At 38.8% G+C, this 26,384-nt stretch overlaps 2 protein-coding genes and 1 pseudogene across 2 annotated transcripts; 2 read left to right on the top strand and 1 right to left on the bottom strand.

Moving 5' to 3' along the window:
• Positions 1-1,581: 1,581 nt before the first annotated feature.
• Positions 1,582-2,625, top strand: LOC135738588 (trace amine-associated receptor 4-like). Its single transcript, XM_065256686.1, has one exon. It carries the CDS (start codon positions 1,582-1,584, stop codon positions 2,623-2,625), a length of 1,044 nt encoding a protein of 347 aa, XP_065112758.1.
• A 2,996-nt stretch (positions 2,626-5,621) lies between these two features.
• The window catches only part of LOC141279922 (uncharacterized), an 84,019-nt pseudogene continuing 63,256 nt past the window's right edge, over positions 5,622-26,384 (top strand).
• On the bottom strand, positions 16,512-23,637 carry LOC135737910 (uncharacterized). The gene has a single exon (XM_073811356.1). The coding sequence runs from the start codon at positions 19,859-19,861 to the stop codon at positions 17,819-17,821; it is 2,043 nt and encodes a 680-aa protein (XP_073667457.1). The 5' UTR covers positions 19,862-23,637; the 3' UTR covers positions 16,512-17,818.

Here is a 26,384-nt window from a genome sequence, read left to right as displayed (position 1 = left end):
TAATGAAACCAGCATACAACAGAAAACTAGACTTGGATTTATCAATGTACGAGCAGCAAGTTACCTCGTGTATGCAAGTTTTGAGTTGGCATTTAAGATGTATGATTTTAACATAAAAACTATAGCAATTACTATAGTTAGTGCTTTAAAGCTTTAACAACTTTCAACAGCCGTCCAAGCCGTACAAGATCAATTTCTCTTAAGTGATCTGGCTCCAAACTGCATTTCCCCGACATCTTTCTGTATTGCTTTTCAAGCTACTTCATTTGAACTTGAAAAGTTAAAGTTCAGTATCCATGGAGACTTTCTTTGCGTGTCCGTGTTACGTTTCTTCATGTAATGAACTCTAGGGGCGAGGCTTAATTTTTATTGGCGTAATATTTAAATAAAAATAGTTTTCATCCATCACATTTATCAATGGATGGTTATTTGTATGATGAGATTGGTGGTATACAAATGTTTCATGAATCACACGTGAACCCTGTCGTAACATGATATTTGCACACAGGGCGGTGCTTGTTTCTACGTTAGATTAATAAATGAGGGCCAATATATGTACTGTATCAACTTTCGTACATTTGCATACATGTATGAACAATATATGCACAGTTTGTTTACAAGGCTACAGGTGAAGCAGCTGTTTACGCCTTCATACGTCTCATAATCGGTCCTTATTATAGCCTAAAATACTCAAAAATAATCTTTACATTTTAATTCTTTAATTTTTCATCAAAAATTACGTAGTCAATTACGCAATATTGTTTTTGTTATTTAATGAGTGCTTTAGTAATATGTGTCTATAAATGGGACGACAACGCGCATTTGCTTATCACACACGTGTGCGCAGTAGCTCAGCCCAAAGTTGGGCGCAAATGCATTTGCTATTTAAACAACGTGGCGCTTAATGTGAAAACGCCAAGTTTAAACTAGCAATAGACACTTGCGTCACACATTGTGCTGCATTCACTCATTCCGCCCACCCCTAGCATATTTAATATTCATGTATAGGCCACCGATCTATATAAATGATCAGTGGTATAGACACATATATATTTATTTTACAGCACTTTTAAGAATTTCTTTATTTTAATGTAGTAAGGCTATGAACTCTAACAATTTCACTTTATTTTTGTTGTTAAATATTTTGGGGGTTTTAATGCACTTTATATTTTATTTTGATAATTTTTTATATTTAATATTTTTATACTTTATTTGATAATATATTTTGCACATAGAATAAGGATATTCCATTCTACTTAATACATTAAGAATTGATTTAACTAATGCACAAATAAGAATTGAGAATCACCCACTATGGTTGTGTATCAGTTAGTTACGTATACAGCTGGGGAGGGGTTGAGACCTGACCTAAACTGTATAAATGAACACATCTCAGCTATATCACGTTCATTTGGGGAGTTAGACTGAATAGACATGTACTGTATTTATGTTAATGTTTCTTTAGATATTTGTCTTAACCATGTTGTAATATCTAAAATTATTTTGTATAAACTTTGGGTTATAATTGTCTGTCTGTTAATTATTACAAAGGAAGTCCTGTCAGATTTTCAGGCAGACATGATGTCTTCCAATGAGACTGAGAATATTCTTCTGTGTTATCCTTCACATCCAGACTCTTGTCCTAGAGCTCATCGTCCCACTTTGGTTAAAGTGACAATGTATGCTTTTGTTTCACTCATGATCCTCATGACAGTTTTTGGGAATTTGCTGATCATCATCTCCATCTCTCACTTCAAACAGCTTCAGTCTCCAACTCATCTGATCGTTCAGTCATTGGCTGTGTGTGACTGTCTGCTGGGTTTACTGGTGATGCCCTACAGTATGGTGCGATCTGTCGAGGGCTGCTGGTTTTTGGGAAATGTTATTTGTAAAGTTCATTCTAGTTTGGACCTGACCTTCGGTATCTCTTCTTTAATACATCTTAGTTTAATATCTATTGATAGATACTTGGCCATCTGTGACCCTCTGAAGTACAAAATGAGGGTCACGAACAACACTGTTACTGTATTTATCACATTTACATGGATCTTTTCATTTGTGTACAGCTTTTCTGTTGTATTTTCAGGGGTGTTTGCTGTTGGTCTTGAAGGTTTTATATTACAGGTGTCTTGTTTTGGTGGCTGTGTTGTGTTTTTTAACAAAGAATGGGGGCTAACTTGTGTAATCTTGGCAATTATTATTCCAGGAACTATAATGAGCTCTCTGTATATCATCATATTCACTGTTGTGAGAAAACACACAAAGGTTTTGTCAGAGAAAGTGTCTGTGACCACCACAGGTGTAAACAGTCAAAGCTCTGCACACAGAGAAAGAAAAGCAGCTAAAACTCTGGCTCTTGTTATGGGCGTTTTCTTTATTTGCTGGCTCCCTTATGCTATTGCCACTGCTGTCGACCCTTTCCTTCATTTTGTGACCCCAGCTGATGTTTTTGAAGCTTTAGGTTGTTTTGCATATTTAAACTCAACTTGTAATCCTTTGATCTATGGATTTTTCTATCCTTGCTTTCAGAAGGCCTTTAAGACTCTCATATCCACTTATATTTGTGGATTCAATCATTCACATACACTGATTATCAGAAATCATATTCATTTAAATGTCAATTAATGACTGACCGGATATATTGAGGGTGGTAGTGATGATTTTAGGTAATAAATTCCTTACAATAAAGTTTACTAATGAGCCTGCTGGCCTGTATTGATCTCAATGAGAACATCATACATATTAAACCAGTTATTATAATAAACAGCAGAGGTTAAACAACCCAATAAACAAAAATCGTCAAACTTTTTATGTGTTGTGGAACTTTCCACTGTCTGAATTATTATTGTATTGAAGTCAACAACTCAAAATATAATAATATATATAATATTCACTAGTTTGTACTGTCTGCACACCATCACAAGATACTTTCTCTTTTCTCTAACCGGCTGGTTTTCTGACCCATAATGAGACCATCCACATGCTTATTCATTAAATGTCTAACTTACTTAACTCACTACTCACTTAAATAACATTTTTTAAGACATTTAAGTATTTCTATTAGTGACTGTTAAATAGTTAATATGGTAGAATAAGGCCAATGATAGCTTATATATGATTTCAGTCTGAAAAATCAGGTGTTTTCAGCATAATACCCAGACAATGGGTCTGTGGTCTGACAACTGCACCATATTAAGGTACTGTAAAACCAGTTCATACAGTACAAAAAGTCAAATTAAATTTCAAGTGATTTCAAGGTTATTTAAGACATTTTACAACATTAGAGTTGAACACTATATTATCCTCAATGCTTGGACAAACAGGGTTTATCTGATGCAAGATGTGACAGCAAATCTTTGACCCGTTGATAAGTGACTGTCAACAATCTGAGGTGAAGACCTTTGAGAGGTAAATATTGTTAAAAGTGAGAAATTATAATAAGACTCCTGGGTGCTGCTGTGTGTTTGTGTGATAAACAGAGACATTACATCATAACTAAGCATAACTAAGTGTGTGTGTTTACGTAAAAAGTAACAGTACAGTAAAGTACAGTAACTAAACTTTGTTTGAGTGTTTGATTGAGTTTCATTTATAAACGTATTAAACACAAATCACACTGTGGTTAGGTATAAAATATTCATTTACAATTAAAAACTGCATTTACAAATTTATTTGTGAAGGGTCTCCATAAGTCTGTAGGGTTCAGTGCATTTGATTTGGAAAGAGGTTCAGATGAAAAAAGTCTTATTTAACAGTTAGTCATTTGGACAATGAGCAGATGATAAATAACATGTCAATCAGTTACAATACTGTCCTTCAGCTTTTCAAATGGTTAAACATTTTATTTTCTAAAACAATAATATACATTTAGCTGAAAAGGTGGTATTAAAAATGTATTTTGATTCCTAGGTGGCCCTGCAGAGCCAATAAGGACTATTATGCTGAGTTGTGCTTAGGGAAGCACTAAATATTCGGCCACCGAAAGATTTTTACCACCGAAACAATACAGCCGAAATGCTGTGATGACGTAAACAGAAACCGTGACCTGCACGTACTTGTCTGAAGCCACATCTGCGGTGTAGACGTATTTCAGTATCCCTATGTCTTAATTCATTCCCTAGCTCCCGGGTTCGTGAATCAGTACAGTATTTTGTGCATGCAGGTTCGGGCACTGATAAGAACCCTAGCTCACTTGACACTTGACAAAAACCAACATCTCCCTGACAAAAATTTTAACAATACATTGTGAAAAATGCTGTCATTATTCTCTTACATATCTGTGCATAACATTTGAGGAAAACAATTAAATTTTAAATACTTTTTACAATTTTAAATAAATACTATTAGAAAATCGTTTTGTTACTTTCATCCCGCGATACCTTCTCCCTGGTTCTCCCCTACACATGAGTGGGGGGTCAAGTTAAACATTTTAGTTTGAATATTATTCATACTGTGCATTGTTGCAATGTGCTAAATAAATATTTGCATAGTTTGTAATTTATTTATTCTTTAAACTTTAATATTAATTTATGCAATTGCAATGCCTTGATTTTAGTAAAGTTTAGTGCTGTGATGGATCGCAGTTGATCCGGTATCCGTATGGATCAAGACCCACGGTTCCACTCGCTTGCAATTTCGTGAATTAATACGTAAATTTAAGTAGGGAAAGTTTAGCATTTGCAAATTTTTCAAAGGCTTGCAAATGTTAACATTCAAGTGATTTTAAACAATTTAACAACAAAAAGGCACTAAAATGAGCAGCTTGCTGTACGCACAGATGCACATGCGGTTGAAAGTGTCCAGTCCAGCTCCAGTCAGACGTGATCATCCCTATGCCCTTCAAAGATCAGAACTCTTGATGTGTAAACTTTAGAGAGAGTTGCACTAATGTGTCTCAAACTGTAGTCCATTAAAAAACATTTGATGAATAGAGCACTGAAAAACAGTGTAACGTTTTTATGTGGAGCGACTGTTTATGCTGCGCTGTTTGGAATACACTCAGTAGTGCATACACTGTTCCAAAAGCAAGCAAACTTAAAATCTTAACACACAGGGCACACAGAAACAAAATGACCTCCACAGTATTCTTTTTCTAATAAAAACATTTGTTTATGTCTTAAATGTATGTATAGATTACAGTCAGAAACCAGTCTGTGCTTATTTGGTCTTAAAGAGACAGTAACCTCAATTAACATGCTTAATTCTGTGTCATTAATGTTTATTTATTCATTTATTTATTAACTCATTTAGCTGACGCTTTTGTCCAAAGCGACTTACAATTGCTATATGTCAGAGGTTGCACACCTCTGGAGCAACTAGGGGTTAAGTGTCTTGCTGTAATGTGATCCAAACCATGAGTTTTGGGATCCGTCACACCCCTAGTTAAGTTAGTACACAGTCATAGCCATAAAAGCAATGCTACTAATAATTGACATAATTGCTTTCGGTGTTTTCGGTTTTCGGCCTTGATTTCCTCTTTTTTCGGTTTTGGCCAAGAATGTTCATTTCGGTGCCTTCCTAGTTGTGCTTTCAAATCTCAAGTGCTTATGGTAGAAATGTCATCATTTTTCCAGCAGATTAATCTCTGAGTAAACATTTGTAAATCATACATTCCATACAACATGGGTAAGGAGCGAGCTCATAAGCAAAGGGCATTTATCTCCAACCCCTTTGGCTGTACTAAGAGTCTCCTGGGGCAGAAGAAAAGCGGCAACCTTACATGCTCGGCGGAGGAGATGAATCTCAGTATCACATTCAGTGATGCTGCAAGGGAGCAAGACCTTGGTCCCTGCGAGAAGCTAATCAAACCTCCAGAACCTGCGACTCAGTCAACATCTCTGAGCCCACCTTAAAAGAGGTGAAAGAGGAGGTAATGGCAGCAAGATCAAGTTTCGCTCCTGATCCCAGCAGAGTACCTTATAAGGTTTATAAGCAGTGCCCAAGGTTACTAGTTCAACTCTGGGTACATAGATACCTCAGTGCAGAAGGAGGGAGTACCAGGAGTACCTGGATCCGTTGAGCACACAGGAGTGGTAAGCCAGTTGTTCAAGGAGGCAAAGGAGAACAGGGGAGACCTTGCAGTACTCTAGCTGGATCTTATTAAAGCCTACGGGTCAATTCGCCACAAGTTGGTCAAAGACATCATGACAAGACATCATGTGCCAGAGATGATCCGCAGCCTAATAATGGACTACTGCAGTTGTTTCGAATTGAGTTTCATCAGGAGCATTTACATCTGACTGGCAACGGCTAGAGAAGGGTATTATTACCGGCTGTACAATCTCGGTGCCACTCTTCACTCTGGCCATGAACATGATGGTTTAATCAGCAGAGGTGGAATATAGAGGCCCCATGTCTAGATCTGGTACTTGGCAGCCACCCATAAGACTCTTCATGGATGACCTTACTGTAACAGCAGCCTCAGTCCTGGGTGCAGGTGGCTTATTCAGGGGCTCAAAAATCTCATCCAATAGGAAAGGATGAGTTTTAAGCCAGACATGTCCATGTCACTGGTCCTAAAGAAGTGATTGAATGGTTCCGCTTTACCCTGAAGGAGACTCAAATTCCATGAGGGACACAACTTGAAGTGAAGATATGGCTCACTGCAGTCGACAAGTCTGGGCTTCCAGGAAAGTATAAAACCTGGATGTACCAGCACGGAATCCTGCCGAGGCTTCTTTGACCCCTTCTTGTATACAAGGTTCCCATGATGATGATAGAAGCAATGAAGAAGACCAATTAGTAAGTCCCTTAGGAGGTGGTGAGGGCTCCCACGGTCTCTAAGTAAATTTGCCTTATATGGCCACTCCACCTAGCTGCAGCTTCCCATCAGCAGCTTGTCCAATGGGTTCAAGGTCACACACCCCCAGGAGGTCTTAATGTACAGAGATTCTTCCGATGGCAAAGTCTCCACAGCTGGATCTGCCTTAAGATGGAAAGAAAGTGGAGGGCTCAGGAAGCGGTAAACAGACCAGAGGCATGGCTGATGCATGGCGTCTTTGTTGGCAGCGTGGCGAGAGGGTGTGCAGGCCTCTGCAGTTTTCCTAAGCCGTGATATGACAGAGCAAGAGGGAGAGAGAAGCGTCTGTTGGTCCAGGACGAGGTGCAGGCAGAAAAAAGCCAAAGCCGTACTAAAAGCAAAAGCCCTTTAAGGGAGCCTGCAAGCTTAGCATAAAACCGTGCAACGCTGACATACAAAGGGAGAAGACCAGAGGTTGTTTTTAAATGAACAGATTAAAATGCAATTTTAAATTCTGGCAAGAAACTGTAAAATGTAAACTGTAACTTTCATAACACGCCTGCAACAGATGTTACTGATCATTACTGACTGACTGAGGAGCTTCACGCTTGCCAAGCTGACTGTTAAATGTTTTCTAATGGTAGAATACCGAAGGTTACTAAAGTATCTCTGCTGAAAGTGCGCCACTGTCAGCCGGCTACCTCTGGTTGCACCGCTCATATCCTTCGGGTCTCCGATGTTCCATTTGGCACTAACACTTCCTCCAATGCCTTCACAACCAGACGTGGAAGAGGCTCTGGTGCCGGCTTTTCATTGTTGATTTCTTGAAAGCCTGTGCTAGGCCTGGAGTCCATATGTAGTGACACTCAGGATACCATGTGTTTACCCTTGCAGAGCTTCTTTGCTGTCTCTGTGTGGTGTACTCTGGTGTACTCTCTTAAAGCCACCCAGAGACTTTGATATACAGTAAAACCCCTAGCGGTTATTCCATATTGTTAACTCCACTGAAAGACCTCCTAGGTGGGTGTGGTTTCCAGTGTTCCCCTTACCACTGGAACGGGTAGGCTTCCCGGTGTTATCTAAGTATCACTGGTTGGGTTAGGCAGGAACAACAGTGACCAGCTTTCTTTGCATCAGACCTTGTCCTGACTACTCTATAGCAAGAAGCTAGGAGCCTTACACAGGGCACTGGAAGGGGCAGCTATCATGGCGTTTTGGTAGGGGTTCCCAATTAATCAATGTGACGTCATACTGTACCACTGCTAAGGCAGCCGGGTCTCTATGCTCGGCTCCTCAGCTGAATACTGCAGCGCACTGCCATCTTTTATTCTCTCCCGGCAGGGCGTGCCAGCAAATGCAAATAATGCATGTCAATGTTTATTGTATCTTTCTAGTTACACTCAGCAGATTGGTCTCTCTAGTGAGTTCCCAATTTGTCGGTTATGTATTTCATAATATGTAAATTACCACAAGATTATTTTCAACCACACTGTCAGAAAAAAATGTCAAAATATTTACCACATCTAGAGGTCTTCACAGGTCCACCTAAATCCGAAACCCCAAGGTCCGAACAGAAACCCGTGTGGGTTCGGGTCTAAAAGTTTCACATGTGCCTCGGACACGTGTCTCTGGTAATTTAAAATTAATATGTTTTTGCGAAACGGACCCAAGAGGACCTGAACTATCTCCTGTGTGTGCATCGAGTACTTTTATCACCCATCTGTTTGTCAAGAGTGCTAATTAAAAGAAAACGCTTCTCTGCCATTGATGAGTTTTAACGGCAATCCATATTTCCGCTATTTTTCACCAGGTGGCACTCTTACCTAACTTATAAAACACAGAATCAAACCCTTAGGCCAAACGGTAAAAACTCTGTGTATGTTTTGATCATAGCTCTGAATCTGATAACACAAGCACCTTTTAAAAAATGCTTGTAGGGAAAAAGTTAAATGCACATTTTTGCTGTTACCTTGGTGTTGTTATCAGATAACAAAGAAAAATAAATATATGACTGGTGAGTGTGGAGTTGCAGACGGCAGAAATGTCGGTTCCGTTCGGGTCCAGTCAGGTTATTAAAAAATTGCCACTGGTTTGGTCCGGACTTGGTCTAATTTCCTTGGGTTTGTCGTTTCGGATAAAAAGCAATTCAGGTCATTTCGGGCCGGGTAATTTTTTTTGGACTTGAGAAGACCTCTAACCACAGCTGTCACTGGGGCAAAAGTACACATTTGTACCTAAAGAGTTCATATTAGTACCTTAAAAATAAGCATTGTACCATTGTACATATCTGTATCTCTAATGATTTGGACATTTTAAAAGGGTACTCACTCAGTGACAGCTGAGGTACATATTTTGACATTTTTTTAACAGTGTGCACTCCATTGACCTTTTAGACATTAAAGTTCATTTTTTTCTAATCTCATGAGTCACAATGTTTGTGTACCACTTAGTTACGTATACAACTGGGGAGGTTGAGACCTGACCTGAACTGTATATATGAACACATCTGAGCTATATCACGTTCATTTAGGAAGTTAGATTGAATAAGCATGTACTGTATTTATGTTCATGTTTCTTTAGATATTTGCTTTCACCATGTTATAATTTCTAAAATGATTTTGTTTAAATTTTTTGTTATAATTGAATATCTGTTTGAAATTACACTACAAAAGGAGTCCTCTCAGACGCGATGTCTTCTAATGAGACTGAGAATATTCTCCTGTGTTATCCTTTACATCCAGACTCTTGTCCTAGAGCTCAATGTCTCACTGTTGTTAAAGTGGCAATGTACGCTTTCATTTCACTCATGATCCTCATGACAGTTTTTGGGAATCTTCTGATCATCATCTCCATCTCTCACTTCAAACAGCTTCAGTCTCCAACTCATCTGATCGTTCAGTCATTGGCTGTGTGTGACTGTCTGCTGGGTTCACTGGTGATGCCCTACAGTATGATGCGATCTGTCGAGGGCTGCTGGTTTTTGGGAGATATTATTTGTAAAGTTCATTCTAGCTTGGACACGACTCTCTGTATTTGTTCTTTAATACATCTTAGTTTAATATCTATTGATAGATACTGGGCCATCTGTGACCCGCTGAAGTACAAAATGAGGATCACAAACAACACTGTGACTGTATCTATCACCCTTACATGGGTCTTTTCATTTGTGTACAGCTTTTCTGTTGTGTTTTCAGGGGTGAATGCTGTTGGTCTTGAAGCTTATATATTACAAATATCTTGTTTTGGTGGTTGTGCTGTGTTTATTAACAAAGAATGGGGACTGACTTGTGTAATCTTGTTATTTATTATTCCAGGAACTATAATAAGCTCTCTGTATATCATCATATTCAATGTTGTAAAAAAACACACAAAGGTTTTGTCAGAGAAAGTGTCTGTGACCACCACAGGTGTCAACAGTCAAAGTTCTGCACACAGAGAAAGAAAAGCAGCTAAAACTCTGGCTCTTGTTATGGGCGTTTTCTTTATTTGCTGGCTGCCTTTATCTATTGCCATTGCAATTGATTCTTTTCTTAATTTTGTGACCCCAGCTGATGTTTTTGAGGCTTTAGGTTGGTTTGCATATTTTAACTCAACTTTTAATACTTTAATCTATGGATTTTTTTATCCTCGCTTTCAGAAGGCCTTTAAGACTCTCATATCCACTTATATCTGTGGATTCAGTCATTCACATACTCTGACATTTGAATGAATACAGTTTCTGTAGATAAATAATAACCAGTGCCTGAATAAATGTTGTGAAGCTGGTAGTGTAGATTTCAGATAGGCCTATATTTAATTCCTTTAACATTGTTTATAATAATGTTTATTATTCCCCTAATGTAGTTGCACATGCTATATTTTTAGGTATGATTAAATCTTTTGCTTATTTGACGTTATTGATGACATACAGTAAAATTTTTATTCCTAAAAGTAAAATTCCTAAAAAAAAAAACTCCATGTCTGTAATGATCTCAATGGGAACATCATACATATCATGTCAGTCATTATAATAAACAGCAGAAGTTAAACAACACAAACATGTCTGACAAATATATGGCAAATGTTTTTACCTCAATAGGCTGTATGTTTTGTGATGTTAGACATTTAAACCCAAGATGATTTTTAATACAAAAGTATTCAAAGGAAATGACAACTGTTTAATCATACATGATTGAAATAATAAATGTTTCTCAATTATAACCGTAGTGAAGGTAACTTACTGGAAGAAAGTTTTTCAAGATATTTTCTTCAAGTATTTCTATTAGTAACTGTTAAAGGCTAAACTGAATAAAACGAAATGAAAGTTAAGCTGTGATTTTATTCAGTGTACATATCAGGTCATAAACCCCAGCTATGGTCTGGTGATTGAACCATAGTTAAAGCACTGTGACATGAGTTTACAAGAAACAAACAGTCAAATTTGCATTTCAAGTGACTAAAGATATTGTCAAGAGACTTTGAAACCATCCAATGCAGAGTAAGATGAGGAGAAGTAAATAAGGATTGATCCTGGAATAGACCTTTACGACGAGTCCAAGTTCAAGGGGTCTGGCTACCTTGGTGGCAGAGCTACTGACATTTGAAAATGTGTGAATAAGGCTTGGACTTGGTGTTTTTTGTGTTAGAAAACAAGTGAAATATGCTAAAGTTTAGTGCTCTCTTTCTTGGCCAAGCAAGGTTGGAGAGACTTGACCTTGGATTCGTTGGAAAGCCCCGGTACAGTACTTTCCAACATTTCCAAGGTCGAGGGCGTGGCCCTCATGGCGGGGTTGAGCAAAGCTTCAAATTGGGAGAAAAGGCCTAAATTCAGTGCCTGAGATTAAAAATCTAGTATGTGCGCGAAAGTGACCTTGACGCAATCTGGGCATTGTCCGCGTTGCGGAAATGCGGTCGAAATTGCTGAGGCTCTATAGGAAAAAAATGACACGGACCCATTATTCGTACAATGTTAGACTATTTGTCAGGCCTCTATCTCGGCACAGAAACGAGCTAGGCGGTTGGGACCTGCGCACCCATCTTAATCTTGGCACGCTCCACGCGCAGTTCGAATTTGGTGACGATCAGGTGAGGTCAAAAGTTTAGTCCAAATTATTTACAAGTCCTGTCCGTTTTTCAGTATGGGTTCCGAAATTTTGTCACCAGTGACCAAGTTTCAGAAGACGCTGATTCACCTGGTAAAATTTGGTAAGAAATGTTTTTGAGTTTGAACTTAGTGTTTTTTTTTTGTGAAAATGGGTGAAAAAGGCTCTGGTTTAGGGCTCTATTTCTCGGCCCAGTATGGTCGTAGAGACTTGTATGTGGGTTCGTTGGAAAGCTCCGGACAGGACCAGATCGAGTGGCCTTCTCTGTGGCAGAGCTACTGGCATTTGAATATAAAAACAAATTTTTTATATCTCCAGAAGGGGAGGTCCTAGAGAATTGGGAAAGACTCCAGCCCCGAGTCTCTACTCGAGTGTACTTTTTTCCTCTGTACTCTCTGTGATTTCAGATGCGTAACTTTCGAGACCATGCAACAAAGTTTGAAAATAACGAGCAAATGTATGAAAAACGGGTTTGTGTACGTTGGGGGGGGGGGGGGGGTCGGTAAGGCCCCCATGCAATAATGGGCAAATGTACAAATAACAGCTTTGTGTCATTTGAGGGGGTCGGTAAGGTCCCCCATGCAATAATGGCCGAATGTACGAGAAACGGCTTTGTGTCATTTGCGGGGGTCGGTAAGGCCCCGCATGAGGCAATTGGCAATTGTACGAATAATGGCTGTGTGTCATTTGGGGCGTGTCAGTAAGGCCCCAATGCAAATAATGGGCAATGGGATGCCTCCATACGGCACCGCCCGACCCGAAGGTCCTCCCCGTGGACCTTTTTTTGGCCGTGAAAAATCGTACTTTTCCAATTACCTACCAGGCACGTGTCACGGGTTCCCTAAGGCATGTCCTTCACCTCAAGATGAACAGATTTGGAGTTATTTCAGTAAATTTCATTGCTCTTTCAAGCTTTTTAATGGTAGAAAACAGGGATCAGGGATAAGTGCCTGCTGCACAAGAGTCTAAACTGTTTATGATAAAAGAGACGCTCACGTTCACAAAATACTGGTAAGACAATAACTTAATACCAAACTCTGATTCGGCATGAGATTATGCAAGCATCTGTCAAACGCGAGTGTCTCTTTTATCATAAACCCTTCAGACACGTCTGCAGCAGGAATTTATTTTGACAAGACACATGATGCACATATGTTCACTTGACGCGCCAAACACTTTTTTTGAAATAACCAATATTCATGTGATTGCCCGCAAATTAAAAAATATCCATATTTTAAACTTTAGAAACTATAATAACTAGATCGAAAAAAATGGAACTTCTTACTTTACAGCTTACCGTGATGATAAAAAGTGATTGTGACACGTGCCTTACAAAAAACATTACTGGTGTGCATCTTGAGACAAAACAATGACACCGATATATTATAAGAGATGTCAGTGCCAGGTGTTTTCAGTTAAGAAAGCTCAAAAAATTATTTCAGTCTTGGACTACACTTAAGCCTTGTTTGGGACACTGCCCCTATATGTTCAACAGTCTGTGTAACATCATCATTAAAGGAACGGTTTGTAAGAAATTTATATCAATTAATCATAAAATGGCCCTGATATGCCACCAGACATTATGAAATCATTTTCATTTCAAATACTTATATCACTGACAACAGTGGTCCGGCCAGGATAATGTCATTTAAAAAAGTGGAGTTGCAGCCCTCAACTGATGTTTATGTTGTCATGTTATGTAATGGCCACCAGTTGTGTGATTGCAGTACCAGTTTTAGCCACAAGTTTTGTTATTGCAGTACCAGTTTTGGCCACAATCCTACATACTGTTCCTTTAATATATTAATCCACATTATTAACATTAATCCTATTAACATAATTCAAGAGGGAGCAAGAAAAGTTTTGAAGAATATAATTTATCGGCTGTTATTGTTTTCGGCAAAATCACATATACTCAATCTTTTGCCCTCCCACATGACCTACACATTTTTCCATGCATGTCTTAATATGTAAATATTAGCGATGCAACAATACAGTTAGTCAATGGTTTAATACAATTCAATACGTTCTTATCCACGGTTTTCAGTTCGGTTCTGATGGCTTGGCCTAAATTATTCTATGCTTAGGTAACAGGAACAGTAAGAAGTTTAGTTTTAATTGCAATTCTCTTTATTTTATGTAAATGCAAAAATCATCTTACACATATCTAGTGTATTGATAAAATAATATAAGATATAATTAAGTAAAGATATATAAAAATTATATCCTATTCAAACTGGGGAACACGTGAATTTTTACATTTTGAAAATAAACACATGTAAACATAAATTGGCCATTTTATATACATGTACTTAGTAAATTAAACTTTACATCGTAAATGAAGGCTATACCTTACTGCACTACTGTTAAGTCCAACATCATTCTATGCAGTGTAGAAACCAAAAATGCATTCCTCATCAAGATTACTGGTGGGATTTACCTCATCATGCGAGTTCTCTTCTTGAGTTAAACTTTTTCAACTTGCGCAGAAGACCTGTTTGAGGTTAATGACGCACGTTTGCGGCAATAACAAACCTCAAATTTGTGTCATTCGCATTGCCCCACGCGAATTTGCATCTTTGCATTGATGTTTTATGTAATCTACTTGTGCAAATAATTAATCCACATCACAGATTTAAGACAGTTGTGCTGCCTCTTTTTGTTGTCAGCCTTCTCTGCTCATGATTACCATGTTGTGTGTGTGCTAATGAAATCTGACACCTGCATTGCAAGTAGCATTAAACACTAACAGCTAGCGCATAGTGTTACTGGATATAAACTCGCTGTAAGGCGTTTCAGTTATATCCCAGTGCGCAGATCATGAGGGTACGCACACAGTAACCAAAGTGCAGGGAAAATAAAACGGACATATTTGGACGAATAAACCAAACAACCGCAATTCACATGCGCGTATTGGACCATGGGGGCCGAACCAAATGGTTCAATGTTGTATTGAGAATTGTGGCATCCCTAGTGAATATCCACCTTATTATCTATAACCCCTCCATTGACCTTTAATCCAGGACACACAGTACAGTTTATTTTATTGGAATCTCATGAGTCACAATGTTTGTGTATCAGTTAGTTACGTATACAGCTGGGGAGGTTGAGACCTGGCCTGATGTGTATATATGAACACATCTGAGCTATATCACATTCATTTAGGAAGTTAGATTGAATAAGCATGTACTGTATTTATGTTTCTTTAGATATTTCCCTTAACCATGTTGTAATTTTGTTTAAACTTTGTGTTATAATTGACTGTCTGTTTATAATTACTGTACAAAGGAAGTCCTCTCAGACACGATGTCTTTCAAGACTTCTTTTGAGACTGAGAATATTCTCCTGTGTTATCCTTTACATCCAGACTCTTGTCCTAGAGCTCATCGTCTCACTGGAGTTAAAGTGGCAATGTACGCTTTCATTTCACTCATGATCCTCATGACAGTTTTTGGGAATCTGCTGATCATCATCTCCATCTCTCACTTCAAACAGCTTCAGTCTCCAACTCATCTGATCGTTCAGTCATTGGCTGTGTGTGACTGTCTGCTGGGTTCAATGGTGATGCCCTACAGTATGATGCGATCTGTCGAGGGCTGCTGGTTTTTGGGAAATGTTATTTGTAAAGTTCATTCTAGCTTGGACATGACCTTCAGTATCTCTTCTTTAATACATCTTAGTTTAATATCTATTGATAGATACTGGGCCATCTGTGACCCACTGAAGTACAGAATGAGGATCACAAACAACACTGTGACTTTATTTATCACCTTTACATGGATCTTTTCATTTGTCTACAGCTTTAGCATTGTGTTTGCTGTTGGTCTTGAAGCTTTAATATTACAGATGTCTTGTTTTGGTGGCTGTGTTGTGTTTTTTAACAAAGAATGGGGACTAATTAGTTTTATCTTGGCATTCATTATTCCAGGAACTATAATGACATCTTTGTATATCATCATATTCAATGTTGTAAGAAAACATGCAAAGGTTTTGTCAGTGAAAGTGTCTGTGACCACCACAGGTGTTAACAGTCAAAGCTCTGCACACAGAGAAAGAAAAGCAGCTAAAACTCTGGCTCTTGTTATGGGCGTTTTCTTTCTCTGTTGGCTGCCTTATTCTATTGCCATTGCTGTATTTCCTTTTTTTAATTTTGTGACCCCAGCTGATGTTTTTGAGGCTTTAGGTTGGTTTGCATATTTTAACTCAACTTGTAATCCTTTGATCTATGGATTTTTCTATCCTCGGTTTCAGAAGGCCTTTAAGACTCTCATATACACTTATATCTGTGGAATGAATACAGTTTCTGTATATAAATAATAACCAGTGACTAAAACATGTGAAGCTGGTAGTGTTTATTTTAGAGATGTTTAATTCCTTCATCATTCTTTATAATAAAGTATATCATTTTCAATTTAGTTTCACATGCACAAAACACATCTTTCCATACATATGTAAGAAACCACCCACTGGTCCAACGACGGAGTCCAATGGCGTGGGGAGAAGGAATCTCGTGTTCTGAATCTCCTCCTTTAAGAATTAAAACATTCATTTAAATTTAGTATTTTATCTTATTTGACTCTGTGGGTTTCCCAATCTGACTCCAAATTATATAATTAAACGTAATACATTGTTAATATTAATTTAAATTATTGATTATTTATAAATTCCCATAGTCTTAGTTATTCGTTCATTAGGGACCCAATATCGCACAGAGTATACGTCGGCCGTTGCGTATATCTCACGGACACAAAATTGCCAGTTCTGGTCTTAGTCAGAGGTTGCCGGGTAAACTAATATTTTTACGTCTGGCCGCCCCATGCTTGCTCCGATCATAAAAATAGTTATTTTAGTCACGATCATGCAACTTGCTAAGGCAGGTGATAGACATAAATCTGAGAGTCCTGGTGAATGTGCCCCATGCTCCATTCAACATCAAAACACCAGTGTGATCATATCCTGACATACTTATTTTGCGGTAATATCAGACTCCTTCTTATCTACTGGAAATAATAATTTCTGAAAAGAATTAAAATAAATCAATACAATTTTGAAGAATTTAAAATGAATCAAAAATAACAATTTATTATGCCAGGCAGGTTACACTTAAATCAATCATTTAGTTTTCAAATTCGTTACTCAAAATATCAACATTCACATATAAAGTGTAAAACCTAAAACAGTAGTAAATAAAATAAAAATCACAGAGTCAAATCATACCTGGCAAATACAACGACACACAGCAGTGCGGGAAGTCTGAATACAGATGCTTCCTTGAACACCTTGCCAATGCCCCTTAAATACTGACCAGAACAAAGACATCATAAAAACTACAAAAATCCAGTTTGCCCTGTAAAAAGTGATACTAAAGGACACCTGGAGAAAAACCCAGTTTGACCTGTACCAAGTGATACTAAAAGCCACCTGGTAAAAACTAACCAGGAGTATCACGGCAACTGGTCAAACTAGCCAGAAGTATCCTGGCAAAAACCCCACCTCTAAAAGAAATGCATTTTCTATCCTAAATTCTAAAATCTAAACTTTGTACCATCTTTTCTTAGACTTGTAGAAATGAGACCTTTTTTACTCATCGCACCATGACCTTTGAAATAATACTGTACATGAATATGAATATAAAATTACAATCTTAAAACCACATAATATGTACATTACATTATACATTTCAGCAGATACCCAGTGATGTAAGCCTAAAGGCTAACAGTTCAAAAGTCTTTGTGATGGAGAGATTACAACATCAAAGAGTTGCATAACTGGAAACAGTTTCACCTGTGGGTCAAATTTGGGTTATCAACACCACCTGAGGTTTTAATTGTTTCATAGTGTCCTTTCAAAAATAAACTTAAAGTTTATAATATACCAGCTGTACTACAAATTCCTCCCCTGGTCCTTTTGGAGCAATTGAAAAATAGTCCATAAGGACCATTGCTGGTCATATTCAAATCCTTGTGTTTTTTCTCTTGTTTTTTTTTTTTTTTTTTTTTTATTGCAACAGTCTCTGTATAGCGGGCACTTGCAGAGGACTTAGGGTGAAAGCAGTGTTGGCAGATGTCCGTAAAGAGTGAATTGTAGACCTGAAATACCAGCATTGAATCAAAGAAAACAGAAACACAAGTCCACTGCCAATCACACACCCACGAAACATCCAGTCCCACCAAGTGTACACATACTGTGCAGAGCGAATAGATGAACTTGACAAAATTTTTGCTGTTCCTTTGGCCAGGTTTGTTTCTACCTGAGCCTGATTTAGATGATACTCAGTCTGTTGAATCATTTGTTGCACCAAATTCATGGTGTCAGTCAATGACTGTGTGCTGTGTTCATAGAACGTGTCTTCCCACCAGGGAGAGACATCAATGTCTAGTGGAATCCTTCCCAAGATATTTATCTGACCCATTGTAAAATCCTCTGTTACCTCAAGACAAAAGGTATGGTTTGCAGGACAGGTCAGACCTCCATAGGTGAAGGAATTCATCTCACTGACCACACACCACTGTGTGTGTGACACCTGTATTGCATCAGCATGCCCATGTAATGACTGAACACTGATGAGCTTAGTATCATTTGGAGAAAATGGTTGTAAAGTATTACATGTACAAATCACATAACTTGCAGTTTCATGACAACAGGTGCGAGTGGTAAACAAGGTCTTATTTCCCTTTAAAGTCATATATCCCGTAAGATGGTCCCATTTCACAATCTGATTCTTCACTACTGTACCTATAGAGCGTATGGTAGTGGAATTTAAAAACACTTGTTCTGGGTGTATTAAAGGAAAATTGGCAAAGAATCCAATGCAACCAGTACATTCATCACCAGTATATAACATTAATGTTGATAATAATTCTGAATATTTAATATCTTTCATCTTTTCAGATGTAACCCACCTATGTAAATCCAAAATTTCTATTAAATCCTTTAGAGCATGTCTAGGTGTTTTGAGAAGACGTAAGTCTAAAACTTCTTGTCTAGCGACAGTAAATAAATCTTGTGCATATGATCTGCAAGCTAAGTCACGTTCGATGGTACGGGTCTGATTGAACAATGAATTGCTGGTTAATAGAAGCGCCTGCGCTTCAGATCTAACAGCTTTAATAATTTTCTCATTACTATTAGTGAGATGCTGAAAACCAGTGGCCACCTGGTTTGCCAACCATGCTGAAAATTGTGATTGTCCAGTTATTTTATACGTGTTGGCAAGTGAATTAACTGAGCCAAAAAGACCTGCTACATTTCCAAGCAGGTCTCGTTTAGAACGTACAGGTGAAACCTGGACTGCCAGTCTACTTTTGTAATCAGAGATTAAATCATCGATTCGTGACTGTAGCCATGCATATGTTTTATCATCAGCACTGCAATGTTTCACATAAGCAGACAAAATATTAGAAATATTATATGTTACATGGGTCATTACTAAATTAACATCATGCAGTAAAGTTTTGTTAATATTTCCCTTAATAAAACCACCAGGAGGGATGGGATATAATTTTGGACATTTCTTGGGTTTACTATACCCACAAGTGGTTAAATTAAAACAATGCTTTAAAGTCCATGTACAATTTTGTGGGCTAGTATAACTATTTACATCAGGTTCACATTTGCCCACACAATATGTTCCTTCTTTTCGGCTAGTCCAAATAAAAGTTTTTGGGTCATTATCATCCGGTACATATGAAGTGATGTTGAACTTGTAATCTACAAAACTCATATGTGTGCTGTTGATTGTTTCAGTATGTGTGCATCTGTATACGGCAGGCTCTAGATCTTTCACAAAATAACAAATTTTAGGATCTAGACCATTGTTAATTTTCTCATAAAGGGTGCGCAAACCCCCAACTTTTGCTCCTGGTTCAAGTTTAAGTTGATACCAGGCCGTTATATTGTGTGAATATATATGTGCCGGGGTGTCTCCTGAAATGTTCATTATGGGAGGATGGTTGGAACCTATTTTACAGCAGATTTTTGTTGCGGAATTTGGTTCCGATGTTATACCGGGAGGCCATGTAACTACTTCTCTAGGCGGCATTGTGATATAAGATGTGGATGGCCCCTTGTTATACCTCCATACCCATCTCCCACATTTCAGGGTGTGTGCAAGTAATACCCTTTGGCCCAAGTTGATGCAGGTGGGCCCTGACACCTTCCTTGCATCCGGTCTCCATGGGATCGCTGCAACCACCCTAAAACAGAAATAATGAGATATAGTTAATCGTTTAGACACACACAATTAATTAGTTTTCAATCCTTTGAACAATTTGCATTGAGACATGTGATACCATCTTAATTTTCCTTTGATGGACACGGCCACAGCACTATTACAAGTTGCTTTAATTTCATAGGGTCCGTGCCACCGAGGAGAAAATGCACTTTGTTTTACAAAAACTCGTATCATCACCATGTCTCCTTCTGCAAATTTTGTTTCAAATGTTGGATTGAACTGCGCATCATTATTCAGGTCTGACTGTTGTTGTCTCAGCACTGCTTGAGCTTGCAATACTTTCAGTCTTTCCTGCAGTTGGTTTAGCACAGTTTGCTGTGTTGCGACCATAAGATGGCCCAAGTCTGCTGGAGATATTTCTGGATCAATTGGCAATTTCATCACCCTTCCAGTCATTAGTTCATATGGACTAATACCTGTAGCTTTAGAGGGTGTTGCCCGCAACACAGTTAGAACTGTGGGCAGAGCATCAATCCATTTGTTTTGGTGTTGAACTATCTGTTTAGTGATAGCTTCTTTGATCGAGCGATTTGCACGCTCGACCATACCAGAACTTTGGGGCCTGTATGGAATGTGGAACTTCTGTTTGATATTTAGCATTTTATTCATGTCTTTCATTATTTGACCAGTGAAATGCGTACCCTGATCTGATTCAATTTGAATTGGTGCTCCCCAGAGGGGGATGATTTGGTTCGCTAACAACCGTGCCACTGTTATTGCGGTGTTATTTCTCGTAGGTATCGCGTCTACCCATTTTGAAAATTTATCAATGATAACAAGGCAATAACGGTATCCTCCCCTGGCACTTGGCAGCGGACCAATGAAATCCAACTGCAACGATTCCCAGGGACCTTTTGGTGGTTCTGGCCTGCGAAAGTTAGTACGGCCCGGCTTACCCTGGTTTACTGTGGCACATACAATGCACGTACTACACCATCTGTCAATGTCAGCTGTCATTCCTTGCCACCAAAATTGCCTTTTTATCAACTGCAATGTTTTTTCAGAAGATACATGTGAATACTCATGATATAATTTGATTATTGTTTTTTGTAAGGCTTCAGGAACCACATATTTACCATCTCTCAACACAATGCCTTCATTGACTGTGACCAGCTGATCTTGTTTTAGATGTGACATTAGTTCTCCATCAGAAACCCACAAGCTTTGCTGATATTGTTTAAGGTCAATTGGTGTAGTTTGAATTGCACTTATCTTTGCATATGGCCTTTCATCCCAAATGTCACCCTTTATAGCTGCTAATTTAGCTAGCTGGTCTACAATGTTGTTATTTTGTTCATGCACGTTCGGGTTTTTGTTTATGTGTGCACGCACTTTAACAACTGAAATGGGAGATTCACGAGCCGTTACAGCGTTCCATATTGCACTTATCGTATCGAAATGTTTCACAGGAGTTCCCGCAGATGTGAGAAATTTTCGCATTTGCCACTGTATCATAAAGTCATTCACGACTCCGAATGCATATCGGCTATCTGTATGAATACACACGGGCTCAGGATGTGTTTTTATGGCTTCAAGTAATGCGACGAGCTCGGCTTCTTGAGCAGACATGTTTGAAGACAGTTTTAGTAACACCTGTCGTTGTGCATTGGACTCGGGGAAACTAGGTGTCCATACCGCACATCCAGTATAGAAATGATCATTTTGTTTAAACCTGGAACCATCAATGTATACATGTGTTTGACCTGGGATCTCATGATCATAAACAGGACTGGATACCTCTTTCTCAGGCAAACATGTATGCGGATGGCCATCTATGTCCCCGAGTATGTGTGGCAGAATGCGGGTGTTGTCTGTTGTTATGTCACGCGATTGTATATCAGCTAACCATCTGGCGAGTCTTTGAGATGACACTCCTTTTATTCTGCCCTGCAACAACATTTGTACTGGCGTGTGCACTGTATGTATTATTATGGATTGAAAACCAACGATGGGTTCAGTGGTGTTTATCATCCAGTGAACAGCCAGTACATGTTGTGTGCATGGATCAAACCCCTGTTCAACCGGCGATTTTTTCCTGCTGTAATATGCAATTGGACGCAATTTTCCCCCATGTTCTTGTGCTACCACTCCACTTAAGGTGTCTTCGTACGCATCGACTTGAAGATGGAACGGTTTTACAGGGTTGGGTAAGCCCAGGGCGGGTGCAGAACACAGACGTTGTTTTAAATTGGTGAATGCTTGTTCATGCTCATCTGTCCACTCCAGGACATCTGACGGTTTTGTTTTACCTTTTAAGAGAGCATACAATGGTGTGGCAGTTTTTGCAAAATCTGGTATGAAGTCTCTGAGATAGTTTGCGGTTCCTAACACTTTTTGAAGCGCATTTAAAGTGTGTGGACGAGGCAGTTCAGCGATACATTTCCTTCTATCCTCTGTCAATGCCCGGTGATTTTGCGTAAGTGTATACCCTAAGTAGTGCACTTCCTTTTGAGCAATTTGGGCCTTCTCCTTGTTTAATTTAAAGCCTGCCTCGCCTAGCGTTTGCAGAACTTTATCAACCATTTTTAAGTGGTTTTCAAGTGACCCTTCTGTGGCGATGAGTATGTCATCAACATAGTGCACTACTTGGCCATTCCCTAGTAAGGGTTCGAGCACGTCTGCGACTGCTCTATGAAACATGGCAGGGCTGTTATGCATTCCTTGAGGCATTCTAAGCCAGGAATATTGTATTTGGTTCACTGTAAAAGCCAATTTCCATTGGTCTTCTCGTTTAACTTTGATAGACCAAAACCCATTTTTGATATCAAGTACAGTAAACCATGTAGCATTAGTGGAAATTTGTGTCAATATAGTGGATGGGTTTGCCACTATTGCTGTAGCTTTGGGTATTACTCGATTAAGGCGTTGATAGTCAATGCATAGACGCCATTTACCATTAGGTTTAGGCACTGGTAAACAAGGAGAGTTAGTAGTTGAACTGCATCGTCGAACTATTTGCCTCATTTCAAGTTGTTTTACTATCTCATGAACAGCAGCTTCTGCTTCTGGCTTTATGCGATATTGTTTTTGCGGTGGAGGTGGTTCACCTTCAATGCCAATTTCAAAATCAATTAAGCCACAATCATGTTCATGGTTAGCCCACACATCTTTGTGTTTGTCAATCAAAAGCTGAACAGGATCTGTACTAGAGATGGACATTATTTTTGCCTTGTTTAATGGCAGACATTGTTTGGTTGCTTTGTTTGTTTGCAACTCAATCTGTTTTTCAAAGCAATGAATTACAAATCCATGTTTTCCCATAATGTCCATCCCCATCACAGTGCCTTCACTATTGTTTGGCAAATACCAAAACGATTCTTTCAAAACTGTCACACCTAGATCGATTAACACTGGCTGTGTTTTGGTTGCTGTCATCAGGGTGTCGCCTATGCCTTTAATTTGAATGGTTTCAGTAGTCAATGGAAAAAGAATATTAGTGCAGGAGCATGCTGCGCCGGTATCAATAAGGATATTAGCTAGCTGGCCTCCTATGCTAGCTCTTATTTTAATCCGGTTTCCGCTTTTAATGATGCTACCTACAGCTGCGGAGGCCACGCACCCCTATTGTTCATCCATATATTTTTCTAGCAGACTTTGTATTTCTGAACGTAGGCCCTTTTTTAGGTCATCCGCGGTCGAAGTTTTCCTTTCAACTTGCCTGCCACCGTTTGTCAGAGACTTTTGTTCTTCGATTAATTGTTTCAATTGTTCAAGCGTTCGCTTGTCAGATTGAGATAGCGTTGTCTGATTTTCATTAGCTGATTTTAGTCTAAAACAGTTTTGAACGGTGTGGTTGTTCTTTTTACAAAAATGACAACGTGGCTGAGACTGAGACTTATACTCGGATTTCATATTTCCATTGCCTTCTGCTGTCCATTGTGTCGTTGCAACAGGATGAGGTTTGTTTTGTTTTAGCCTGCTTTCAATTTTAGATGCCCAATCTACCAGTGCTCTATATGTGTTTTCAGGTGGTTCTGAACCGTGCATTAATGCTCGTTGAATGTGAGATTCTGCGTTGTTCTTTATGATCTGAAGTAAAACTTCCAGGTCCCTTTCCGCATTTTCCAATCCTGAGTGCTCTTTAAAAGCCACCCATAAACGTTCTGCATACACTTCAAATGGCTCTCTCCCTAATTGTTTTAATTCCAATATTTTGTTCCATTCTGCATGCGTTGGTCCTCTTAAGTCCATCAACGCTGCCTTCAATCTTTCATATACATCGGTTTCTCTTTCACCCTCCCTTTTAATTACAATATCTCCAGATCTGAGGTTTTCAGGCATTTTTGATTTAAGTTCATTCGGTATGGTGAGGAGAGCTATCTGCCACACATCTCTCAGTTCTAAATTGTACACTGATGCCTGTAGCAGTAAATTATCCCAATAGGGTTGAAATGGCCCTTTTCTTGGCATTACACCTACAACCTCTTTATGTCTTGAACATTCCTCACAAGTTAATGGGCGACTAATTGTAGTTACCTCATCCTCTGCATTGGTCAATGTTTTCAGCACAGCAACATTTACTGATTTCTTAGCGATCGAGCCTGTTTTGATTCTTGTCCTTATGGGACTGCGGCCTCTTTGTTCGCTAGAACGGTTTCTTAAGGCAGGCTCCGGAGAGCGTTCTCGTCTTATCGGAGCTGGTTCCTGCGCCACTACGTCATTCTGCATACTTTCCATTAGCGCGTTATCCTCATCGTCGCTATCATCTTCTGCATTGCTAACAGAATTTATTACGGCTTTTTTAACAGCCGCAATATGAAAACCCGCACCGTCGCAGCAATCTTCGAGCGCTTTAGTGTACTCTTTGTCCAATTTTAGTTTACTTTCAAGTTTTTTAATCTGCGCTTCTAACGCACCGCCCTGTCTTACCCAGGTTTGTTTTTCAAACACGGACGCATCGATTTGAGTACGAAGCTTTTTTAATTCATCCGACCGGGCTTTTTCTAATTCTCGGATACCCGCAATCATTTGGTGCGTTTCGGTTAATGTTGCGAGATCGTTCCGACGAAGTAGATAAACAATTGCCACGGGAATTTTTCTGAATTTACGCTTATTCTCTAATTTCCGTCCTTTTGTGGAATACCATGACAAAATCTGCTCATTTGTCCATGTTATTTCCAGTCCTTCAGAGTGTAAACGCATGAGAAGAGGTTTAATTCGTAGCGCAAGGGAATCCATTATTTCCTTATCTACACTGCTACTATCATCACCCTGAAAAGCCATGTTGTTGTTCTAAACCTTATACCCCACCGGATTTCTACGGTCTCCGGTCTATCACTGGGAATACCGTCCCGTTTTACAAATGTGTCTGAATGGTGCACTTATGCTTTCCCTCAACACTTCTAAAAGGCAAAGAAAATCAACTTACCAACCAGTAGCTCAAACCTCATACTCGGAGTTGAATGGAATACTTTGTGTTGGATGAGATGTCGCGCTGGTATGACGTCACTCACTCGCGCCGGGGACACTCGTTCTGGTGTACACGTCACTGTTTCTGGAGTACACGTCACTTGTTCCAGCGTATGACGTATCACGTCGGGATCACCAAGCTGTAAGAAACCACCCACTGGTCCAACGACGGAGTCCAATGGCGTGGGGAGAAGGAATCTCGTGTTCTGAATCTCCTCCTTTAAGAATTAAAACATTCATTTAAATTTAGTATTTTATCTTATTTGACTCTGTGGGTTTCCCAATCTGACTCCAAATTATATAATTAAACGTAATACATTGTTAATATTAATTTAAATTATTGATTATTTATAAATTCCCATAGTCTTAGTTATTCGTTCATTAGGGACCCAATATCGCACAGAGTATACGTCGGCCGTTGCGTATATCTCACGGACACAAAATTGCCAGTTCTGGTCTTAGTCAGAGGTTGCCGGGTAAACTAATATTTTTACGTCTGGCCGCCCCATGCTTGCTCCGATCATAAAAATAGTTATTTTAGTCACGATCATGCAACTTGCTAAGGCAGGTGATAGACATAAATCTGAGAGTCCTGGTGAATGTGCCCCATGCTCCATTCAACATCAAAACACCAGTGTATCATATCCTGACATACTTATTTTGCGGTAATATCAGACTCCTTCTAATCTACTGGAAATAATAATTTCTGAAAAGAATTAAAATAAATCAATACAATTTTGAAGAATTTAAAATGAATCAAAAATAACAATTTATTATGCCAGGCAGGTTACACTTAAATCAATCATTTAGTTTTCAAATTCGTTACTCAAAATATCAACATTCACATATAAAGTGTAAAACCTAAAACAGTAGTAAATAAAATAAAAATCACAGAGTCAAATCATACCTGGCAAATACAACG

This window comes from Paramisgurnus dabryanus, chromosome 12 (genome assembly GCF_030506205.2).
Source record: "Paramisgurnus dabryanus chromosome 12, PD_genome_1.1, whole genome shotgun sequence".
Taxonomy (NCBI): domain Eukaryota; kingdom Metazoa; phylum Chordata; class Actinopteri; order Cypriniformes; family Cobitidae; genus Paramisgurnus; species Paramisgurnus dabryanus.
The sequence above is the reverse complement of the archived record's forward strand: the minus strand, read 5'-3'. Positions and strand labels throughout refer to the sequence as shown.